This window comes from Biomphalaria glabrata, chromosome 15 (genome assembly GCF_947242115.1).
Source record: "Biomphalaria glabrata chromosome 15, xgBioGlab47.1, whole genome shotgun sequence".
Classification (NCBI taxonomy): Eukaryota; Metazoa; Mollusca; class Gastropoda; family Planorbidae; genus Biomphalaria; species Biomphalaria glabrata.
Window position 1 is genome coordinate 12,683,704 of NC_074725.1, and position 11,576 is coordinate 12,695,279.

An 11,576-nucleotide genomic window follows, 5' to 3' on the forward strand; every position below is an offset into this window, starting at 1 on the left:
ATTCTTTATTTCGAGGATCTTGTTAGCTTTTTTTTTTATAGATGTTTGTATCAAACAACTGCCCAAATGAGGTTTGTTTTTTTTGCCAATATATATTCCTTTACAAGACAAGAGAAAGCAGAACGGTTAGAGAGGTACTTCTAAATGTGAAAAGCTCTTGCTTCGTCCTAGTACAATCTCAAAAACGCGATTTGTATATGAATATATTATTTAAAATATAAATGATTCTAAATCTCCTTTCATTAAATATCGGATGTGACAGCGCTATATAAATTATTGTAATTATTGTAATAATTTTCATCATCAATGACTTCATACTAAGCATAAGTTTGCCATTAACCATATAATCATAACGGTACAGGTATCGATTTCGATCTAGATTTAGGCCTATGTTTTAATTAAATAATAATTTATTTTTGTAAGCCTTAAGTGTAGTATTTTTAGATCTATGTTATTACAAATAAATAACAAGAAACTTACTTTTTTCTTTTCAAATCGCAGAAACTAGAACTTTATACGGTTATACCCATATTGAGATTTGAATAAGTTGGGTGGTTTGCAATTTCGCGGCTTTGTGTATGTGTTTAAGTTAACTTCTATTAAGTTTTGTTAACGAGCTAATTGTCTCCCCTTTTGCCGCGTTATATCAATGTTTTCTAACTTAAACCTCTCCCATCCCTCTTTTTCGTTAGCTTGCATGGAACCATCAAAAGACGGGTGAGGGAAGGAGTAAAATAGGAGTGCCATCAAAGGCCCATGCCGACCAGCAAAATGATCAGGCCAAACACAGTCTTGAAGACATCAAAGTAGTGATGAAGGCCAAGCCGCTCGTGCATAACAGAAAGTACGGTCTAACGTTTTATAAATGATAACACGTACAGTGTATAGTGTAATTCTTAAATTTTATTCTTGTTGAATTTCAAACAAAATTAATTGTAATAATAATTAAAAAAAAAAAAAACAAGAAGAAAACGTGTTCGGGCCTTTGTGTCTTGCTGCTGTCACTTTTTTAAAAAGTTGTCTGCATTTAATTTTTTTTTCTTTGGTCGCGACCAGACCGGCCCATTTGGTACCGGCCCACCGGGCATTTGCCCGTTTGCCCATATAGCCAGTCCGCCCCTGATGTCTTCCCATCGTTTTCTCTGTCTGCCTCTTCTTCTTTTTTCCTGGGACTGTTCCCTGAAAAAAAAAGGTATTTGTGGGCCCTGAAGACCTGTAACGTGATATGGCCGTAGAGTTTAAAAGATATTAATCATGTTTCTAATCTCTTCATTTGTGGTGCGGTCTTTGTAAATGATACCCAGGCCCTTTACGGGATCAGTAGTCAGCGTCCAAGATTCGCAAGCTTAGGCCATGGAACTATAGTTCCATGCTTAGGCCTATAATAATGTGGCCGTGACCAGGGAGCGCATCAGTCTGATTTTAGTCTCGAGGGCTATATGCCTTCCTCTTTCCAGATTGTTTTGAGTTTTACTAGTTCTGCTGTGCACTGAGCAATTCTGGCCAGTAAAGTAGGCCTACAAGTTTGGTTCTCATGGAAAAAGGACACGAGTTTCCGCAGTTTTTCCAGACAGCCAATTTTCTGCAGTAGGTCTACTGCCAACCGACCACTTCTGCTTGCAAGGCCAAAAGCCTCTGTCGGATCAATAAAAGCTATTTAAAGGGTCTGTTTTTGCTATCTGCTCTTTTCCTTCAGCTGGCGCAATGAAAACAATATCTGTTGTAGATCTATCTATCTTTTCCATAATGGAACAGAGCGCACATTCTGAGTATTTAGCAGAACGCTTTGCTTATTTTTGAGAGATTTATTCACGAGGTGGCTTACTAAATTAAATATTCCAGCAGTTCGTGGAACACCTATATTTAGGCTTCGTGAAATACTAGTGTTTCGCGGAACACAGTTTGTGAAACACTGCTCTAGCATAAGCCTTCCCAACAATGCTTAGACTGCTTAGAAGTGAAATGCCTATGCGATTGTTATATTCTGAGCTATCTCCCTTTTTTTTTTTGGTAACGATGTTTACATCCTTTAAATCCCAAGGTAGGCCTACTGTTCCTATTTCCCATCACAGACTGAATAACTTCCGAAGAGATACCATGTCATCGGGGTGCTTTCCCACGTGCAAGCATGTCAATGGCTGCACTCAGTTCCTTTTCCAAGGGCGTTTCGTCCAATTCATCTAAAACTGGCGTTAAGGCTGGGAAGTTAGAGCGGTGTGTGTTTGTGTGGGGGGGATAACATTTTCGATTTGTTAAAGTTCTGTGTAATGCTCCACCCATCGCTCAATTTGCAGCGCACTATCTCTGATAATATGGCTGTGCCATCTTTGGATTTAAGTGGGGCACACTTGATAGTGAGAGGTCCAAAGGTTTTTCTCATACCATCGTTTAGGACTTTAGGCCTATAAGTCCTCGAATGTTACCACAGTCGACATAAGACTGAATGTCTTGAAGAGGTCCTTCTATATCTTTAATTAAACGGCAATAGCAATGTGCACGAAAGAGATGCGGCAAGCCACTATGCAATAGATTCAACAACGGGGCTAAAAAACAAACAAACAAGGTTACAAAGACAGTTTGTTTGGAAATCGGTCCCCGAAGTGGTCTACCCAGGCAGGTTTCAATATTTTCAGAAAGAATATCAGAATGAAATTCTATCAAAGGCAAATGGCACAGAAGAATGAAGTAAGAAGGTTGACAGATCTTGTGTGGTGCCCCAACGGTCCAGCAGACCAATGGATAGGTGAACGTGAAGAAGTTCGATGTGAACCTGTCCTAACTAATGTCATATAATGAATATCTAATTGATCTAATTGTTTGGTCAAGGGTCAATCTCTTATTCAAATCCTCAAGAAAAAAAAAAATCCCTCTTCCTTTAGTTTAGTGCTCCATTGTGTCTCCGATTTAATCATGTTCCATATAGGTTATGTACACATAGCGTCACTGTTTAAATAAATTATATTTCATTATATATCTTAGAATATCTAACTGGGAGATGTCTGGTTTAGCATCCATATTTCAAAGCATAGACCAAAAAAAAAATTGTCATGATATTTTAAAAAAATCTCCTAGGAGAGGCAGTCTAATTAACCAAATTATACTTTGATAATAAGTTGATCACAATCTCACTTTTAAATAAAGCAAGGTGGTTTTGTGGGCCTAATACAGCTTTGTTTGCAATGGTAGGTAAAGTCCCCTTTTCAGATCTTGCGATCTATGGTAGCCTACTATTGGAAAGATACATTGAGCTTATGCAATGCTATATAAAAGTAGAACAACAAGATGTGTGTGTGGTATGACATTAATGAAGTATTAAACTTTTCCTTAAATTGATGCATTCATTTTAAAGTTTAAAAGGTTCTTTTTGTGTGTAGGCCTACACATACTACATCCACGGCATTGACTTGTTGAAACACATAATGTAGTTAGATTGTAATAAGGAAATACAGTGGAAGCAATCTAAATCTAAATGAAATCTGAATTTCCAACCATACATTGTTTTTTTTTTTTTTAATCACCAAAGATGTAAAAAAAATTTGACTTGTAAATAAAATATTTTAGTTAGCTTAAATGGTTAATTTGACAAATTCATCCTTTTGAAATCACTTTAAAACCAAACATCACAAAAAAACAACAGATTTCAATATTTAAAAAAAACTCATCTAAACAGTATTTTTTTTTTATTTCACATATTAAAAAAACAACACAAATCTTTTTTTTTTTCAAAGAGGTGATAAGAAGCCATATACTGAAACCTAGAATTTCAGTCAACAACAAGATATAGTTTATAGAGTCTAAAGAAGCCTTGGTACTTTCAACAAAATGAAAATTTAGGATTAAACATAATATGACTGCATTTTAAAAAGACATACAGGTGTTGTTTCTTTATATCTTTAAAGTCTATCTTGTAGCTGTTGTTTTTTTATTGACATTTACATTTTAACATAAAAGTAATATATCCCTTTCTGATCTTGCGATCTATAGGGCAGATGATGTAAAGGTCATCTGTTTCTATGGCTGACAATTAACAAGTGTGTTGGGTGGGCAGCATAACAACCAACCACTTTTACTTTCCCTAACTAAAGTCAGGTACCCATTAGAGCTGGGTGACACAGGGGCACCCTAAAAATCCCAAAATTCAAAATATCAGTCTTTACCGAGATTTGAACCCAGGATTTTCTGGTTTGGTAGCCAAGCGCTTTACCACTCAGCCACCATGACCCCTACATTCTAAACATACTTATAAACTAAAAACTTTTTTTTTTTGACATAGATTTACGTAAGGATAGAAAATTTTGTGTTGAGATTCAATATTCTCACACTGCCAATGCTCCTAACATGACATATTTAAAATAAAAGTCAGTATAATGGAAGAAAGCTGTGATCGTCTTGTTAAAGTTTATGATTTGTATTTCCAGAACATTATAATGTTTTGAATCCCCTGAATTAAAAAAAATCACATGAATTGATTGATCATTAAAGAACAAAGTACAACTTTTAGTTAACATAAAAAACTGGATTAACAAGTAAAGTAAAAACAAAAGCTTTACTTAAGGCCACATTAGTGTTATTGTGTAAATATATGAAAGAAATTCCCTGATATTAATGAATATATTCATGAAGCCTAAAAAATATTATAATTCAAAGTCACTGAAACTAATAAAAACACCACTAGAAACAGTTTTAAATGTCATTTTTTTTAAATGTGTATCATTTTATAAAATAAGTCACTTAGTTTCATTAAAACAATATCTTTTGCACTATCAGAAGCACACAGTGGATGGGAAAATCTCTAATGTGTTATTTAAAATATTAGCAAAGCAAAGTCTCTTAAGTGCTGAGCTTCAATACCTCACAAGTAAGTGCTTGTATCATTTCTGTATTTTCAAGTCTTCACAAAAAATATCAAATCAGCTAAGAATATACAATTCCTATTAATTAAAAAGTTTGTATTAAAACAAATTATGCTTAGGAACATGGAAAGAGAATCAGAGAGAATATTTGGGAGTCCTTGTACTAAAAAAAAATAAGGGCATGAATAAACCAGGGGGGGATCAGCTTTCTTTGTTTTGGATTTTCTTCCACCTTTTAAAGTCTAGTACATCTAGTAATGTAGCAAAAAGAAAATAAAAATATGTTACTTGAAATCTGAAAGCATTTTTCTCAAGACTCCAGACATATCAGTACAACACAACAATGCCATTGACAAATTGTTTTTTATTTTCATTTAGAGATATACTAAGATGGTGTTTATTTCATATAATAGTTACATCACATGTATTTATATAAATTTAACAAATGGAGTAAAACAACACATTGTCTATATTAACAATTGCACAATTAGTCAACAGTTAGTAAACTTTCTTACTGCAATACCAACCAAATTTCTGACTAACAAAAGTAAAGGATAAAAAACATGCCTATGTTTATACTATGCTTGTGGTGCAGTGTATGGATGTTATGTTCTTAATATGATATACTCTTTGTAATGCAGAAAAAAAGTTTCTTTCAAAATCACACTTTTATTTATAATTATTACTTATCAAACCTAAATGAAATGTAAGCAATGAGATAACTTTAAAATAATCTTTTTTTTTTTTTAAATTTCTGTTGTAATGAAGAAGACAATTAAACAAGTAAAAAAAAAAAACAATTAAAAATATATTTTTATCTGTACCATAAAGGTGATATCAAAAATAAAAAGTATACTTTGTACTATGTGCTGAAAAAAAAGCAAGGAAAGAATATAATATATTATGAAAATATTCATACATCTTAACCCCACCAAACTTTCGCAAATGTTGAACCACTATATAATACAATAGTTAGGTAATCAGGCCTAGGTTATTAACTAAAAGTTGGAACTCATCAACAGACAATCAAGTCATTCAAAACAATGTTTGACTCAATAAAACTTGAGTTAAGACATAACTTTCAAAAGTTACTTGGGTGAAAACTATTAAGATGACAATGCAGTTTCATTTATTAGTCTAGCTATGATTGAAGTGTTGTCTCAACATATGTATTGCACTTCTGTACAGATTAAGCATGTAAAAAAATAGGACTAACATATTACACAAAAAATTTATTAGAAAAACTACAACACGAATTGTACGAATAAAGTTAATACTTAATGTTTCAAAACATAATTCTCTTTCATATAATGTTAATTTTAAGTATGACAAAATTAAACAAGGCACACTTTATGGGTAAAAAAAATATTTTTCTTATAGAAAGGCTGAAAATGGACTTAGATTTAAAATGTTTAAATGCAACTTAATGTATACTTATATGTATGTATAAATGGGTGTAAATAGAAAACTTGTATAGAATATAACTTTGAAACAAATTTATCTGAAAATAATTTTTAAAAAAGTATAATTTACTCTAAATAACTGGTATATTACAATGCTCAACTTTGATCATATAGAAAACTAATTAAACTAACACTAAAAGTGGTTGCTCAGGACTTAGCAAAGCAAAAAAATATATATATAAAAAAGCTTCTTTTTAATATGTAAAAAAAAAAAAAAAAAAAAAAAAAAAAAAAAAAAAGTAAAAGAATATCTTAAAAACGTCTGAGTAAAAAAAAAGGAAAACAGAAACATAAAATCTAGGCTTCAAGTTAAGCAGTATAAATGTAGTCATCATAATTTTTATTTTAAAATTTTTTAAAGATAAAATAGACAAAATGGACATTTGCTAAAACCATTTTTTTTTTCTGTGAAACATTATATGAAGTTAGCTCACCTAAAGCATGTTAATGAAACCGCAAAATGTAAAATTCCTTCTCTTTCAGCAATGACTTTATGAATACAAATAGTTTGTGTATAGGAAGAACCTCAACATGAATGACAGAAAATGTTTACAATATTACAGTTTTGTATACAAATATATATATATATATTATGCCGTAGATTAATGTTTATCTAACAAGGAAATCAGATACAATTATTTTGGCACTAATAACCATCTGGTTATTACACAATTTGTTCTTTGCCATTAAATTGGGCATATGCTATACAAAATATACAAATACAGAAATGTCATTGGTATATCCATTAGTTTTCACACCTACAATGAACATAGAACCAAGAACTGATGTTTATGAGCTTCATTCATTTGAAAAAAAAATCTTTTCTTAAAAATAATCTTCAGTATATGCAGCAACTAAGAAAGTTCAGCTGCCTATTTTCATTTTGTGAATAGTTTATAAATGATGAACATATTAAAATAAACTATTTGGAATCGATTGCCTCACAGCCACTGGCCTAATGTTAGCCCTTGTTGGACTGGAAAGGTGTCTGAACTACTATAGAATATTGCTGCTTGACAGGATACAAAGCTATCATTACGATGCAATTAAAGACCTGGAAGCCAAAAGTAGGACTGATATTGAAAGAACTGGCATCACATATATATATATTTGTTGGCTACATTCGTTCATGCTGGCCACTCTCCTTGCCTCATATCTTGAGACTCCGACACTTCACATTATGAGGAGCAATCAAGATATATTGTTTTCAATCTATGAATGTCAGATACATCAGATACCAAATGTCTGGCCCACCATGACTTTTCTGACTGTGGTTGGGAAATTATCAATGTATTAGTACTATCTACTATGTATTAGACATCATTTGAGTCTTAGAGTAAAAAAAAAGTTGATCACCAGGAAAAACATGTATTGCAGTCACAGCTGAATGTTCAGAAGGAAGACTTTATGCAACTCATCAGACCTAGTAGAAATGAGGAATGAAGGACAGTCCTATTAAATTATCAAAGAAAAAGAGGCCAGTTTTGTTGTTGTTGCTGAATTATGATGTCTCTGGTGACCCAATGTTCATGTAATGGGATGGACCCAAAAGTCACTGTGAAGGAAAGACACACTAAAACTTTGACTTTTCATTCCACTAGCTGGAAAAAGAAAAAAACTACAACTTGTATTTTCAAACTTCAATCTGACAATAGCAAAGTGACAGACAATCATTCAGCCAAGTCTAAATTAAGAAACTAAATTGTTAAACTTAAGTGGAGAACTTGTCAATTTTTAACAGTTGACTGTAAGGCTAAAAATATCTGGAAACAACTTAAATGTTCTGGTACTGGAGTTGGCACAGTTTTCTCTAAATACTGATGGTGGCCCATTGTATTTTGATAGAAGATAGGATGCAACATTTCTGAAGGATTTTCACCACTGTATGGATTTACTGTATTAAATTACAGGATAATTGTGTTGATTCATTCATTGGATTATCCATTCATTCCCTTGTACAGAGTATTAGGTGTCATGCAAGGGCAACTCCTATATCCTGAGAAGGCAGCAACTTTAAAAGTGGTTAACATGTGTGAAATTTACAATCTATAGATGGTAACAACATGAATACCAAAACAGGCTATAAAAAAAAAATGTTTTCACTAAAATCAATGTTTGCAGAAGTTATCCAGTAAGACAGATCAATAGTGAACAAAAGAACAACATATGATCACCTCTGATCTTTGTCTGCTGTCATATGTTGGAGCTAAACACTCTTCACTTTCATGATAGAATTCAAGCTCATGGGAGATGGATGAACATTCTTCATAATTGTTTTGATTAAATGGAACTTTGGTCCAAATTACTTACATTACTTTAGTAATCTAGAATTCTTTGAATCCATTAGAATTAGGATTATGTTCATACCTATATGCATACCTACTTGCATAATGAAGCTCTTTTTAAAAAAAATATTTGACGTTTGAAAACATTAAAAAGTCAATTTTCATATTTAAAAATTTGCTATGTCAATAAAAAGTACATATTTTATACAAAAATATTTTATGCATCATTTTCTTTCAATGAACTTAGCATTATTTCTGACTCTTCTGTTGCTGAATGCTTTCCCAACTCAATGTCGTGAAAACGTTTAGTCTGTGGCATTTTCTTTTCTGCATAACGTTGGACACAAGGTAAAAAGTACAACATGGCGCCACTCAATGCAATCAAACAACCCATCACAATGAAGGAAATGTCATAGCTGCCTGTCCAATCACACATCCATCCTGGTTTGAAAAGAAATTAAAATACGTCTCTCTTTTAGGCAGCTGTGTAAACATGTTTAGTTATAGTTAAAATAATTATCAATTTTATAATAATTACGGTATGAATAGACGAGCCTAGGTCAAATGCATGACAAAAATAAATTAATATTGATTGGATAGTCACATTTTTCCAAATGCAACTCTATTTTTCTTTATCGTAACATTTAAAAAAAAAAGATATGGTTCTAACAGAATTTTATTTGCAGTGAATACTCTAATTCTAACTAATAGGTTCAATTTAGGCAAATATTTCTACAACAGTATCCATTCATCTACAGTTGACACATTTAACTTTCTATCCTAATCAATGATACCATAGTTGATTAGACCACGATCTGCAGCATAATCAACAATATTAAAAAGTCAGTTGTTTTATTTTCTTTCCTACAAAAAGTTTTAATTACTTAAAATTTAATATTGAATAGTTTCCCTTTGGAAAAAATACTAATTTTATTAATTTTAAACGTGTTTTTGTTTAAGAGTGGAGGGGGGGCTAAAAAAGTCTCTATTTTTTTATTTTAATTTTTCCTAGAGCGGGAACATTGGTTAATGACATCAAGACAATTAATATAAATGTTTTATATTAAGTTTTGTAACAATATGTATAACTATCATACAATTATTTTTTTTAGTAAATTTGGGTCATAAAATATTGCCTAGATATAGTAGAGATCTATCTCTAAAGAGAGTTATGTCCACAATAGGTAAATTTTCATTTTTAAATTCCATTTTCCAAAATTAACCTCTATTTTGGTTTTATAAACAGCAATTTGTTTTTTTTAAAAAGGGCACACATTCTCCTTTAATTTTATACAAAATATAACATTTTATGATAACAAACAAAAAAGTTATTAAAGTTTTATCATGACAGGGTAGTGAAATACATATGAGCAATATGAATAATACCGCTGGTATGTGGAAACTAATTATACGGAGAGAAAGAGATCAATATTTATACTGACCAGCTATAGGTGGACCAATGAAAGTAGCTGCCCCTTGAAACAACAGCAAAAGACCAAATGCATTTGTTAAGTATTCTAATCCTAATAAGTCGACAAGTACAACTGAGGTCAAGGACACATAGACACCTGTAAAATAAATAAAAGCTTATTATAAAATCTTGCTGTAGATTCAAACACTAGAAAATATATGTGAAGAAGTTGTTTAAAGACATATTCACTTTGCTAGTACTTTACTGAGTTTGTCTCAGGAGTGTGCTAATAAAGGGTGTAACTTTAAAATAAGCTTCATCTGCATGCAATTAATTGATTAATCCTCTAAATAACAAGTAAAGTTTTGTTGTAGATAATCATCATGGCACACTTATACAATGTCCTCCCTTCATTTGTTCACTCTGTCACTCCAGCTATTCATGTGTTTTCATGCATAGACCATTTTAAAGTAGATAATGTCAATGGACCATTTGGTGCTTTGATGCCAACTATTAATTGTATCAAATAACAGTTGCAATAGGCTCCAATAGATTCAAAGCATACATTTAGGGTCTGCTAAATAATTGTGACTTGACTTATCTACATTTAATACAAATTAATCAGTCAATTTTTATTTTGATTATTAATTATTTTTTTGTTAGGCGCTTCTGCGCTGTGTATTTTGCAGATAAGTCAAACAGAGGTAATCCTCAAATCATGAACTCCAATAACAGAGGTGAAAGGCCAACACTATAAGTTAGTCAACGCTGATAGTGAATGTTGAACAAGAAGTTTAATAATAACAAAGGGAACCGTCGAATGTCGTCAGGCTAAATCTCTACGTTCATAAAAGCTCCCCTCTCTACAGTTGTCAAAAGTAGGCTGTTTACATCAGTTGATAATTCGCTATTCTTTCTCAAAGCCTAATCTAGGTTTTACAATTCGCGTCATTGTCTTTAAGTAAAAATGTCCCCTATTAATGAAACAAATAACTAATTTCTAATCATCCCATAACATTATTTAATCAATGATGGGGTTTTACAACTCTTAGTTTAGATATATCTACAAATAATTGGATTTTAAAGTTGTTAGTATAGTCCTACTGGTATATACTTACCAATGAACAATCCAAAAACAGCAGCATACACAACTAATAGCTCATAGTTGCCCCCCACCACAGGACTTAGGGCAGTGGCCCCACCACATATTGTCAGGGCAGTATTGTACAGCATAAGACGGTTGACCCAAGGGCGATCAGAGAGAAAGCCAAAGATGATCCTGCCTAAGGTATTGGCTATGCCAATGACAGAAAGAAGGTAAGCAGCTCTTTCTTGATCAATGCCATCTAAGTGAGCTCTGTCAGGACACAAAATATGATGTAAGACAGACAGAAATTTATGTAGGCTTACATTACCTATATCAAGAAACATTAAAGATTGTGTATATGTATAATCTTTTATTGATATCAATGTAGGTCCAGATATAGCCATTCCCTCATAGAAAGTAAAGTTCCCCTTTCAGACATTCCTAACTATAGGGAAGATGATGTAAAGGTCATCTATT

General features: G+C 32.2%; 1 protein-coding gene across 8 annotated transcripts in view; it reads right to left on the minus strand.

The window, feature by feature from the left end:
• Positions 1-3,663: 3,663 nt before the first annotated feature.
• Positions 3,664-11,576, minus strand: part of LOC106063439 (monocarboxylate transporter 5-like) — a 51,222-nt gene continuing 43,309 nt past the window's right edge. For all 8 annotated transcript variants that reach the window (XM_056012271.1, XM_056012275.1, XM_056012276.1 and 5 more), the window contains 3 exons: positions 11,131-11,369; positions 10,044-10,169; positions 3,664-9,042 (listed from right to left, as the gene is read on the minus strand). In XM_056012271.1, the coding sequence (XP_055868246.1) occupies positions 8,819-9,042; positions 10,044-10,169; positions 11,131-11,369 (589 nt within the window). In that variant the 3' untranslated portion in view covers positions 3,664-8,818. The remainder of the gene's footprint in view (positions 9,043-10,043; positions 10,170-11,130; positions 11,370-11,576) is intronic.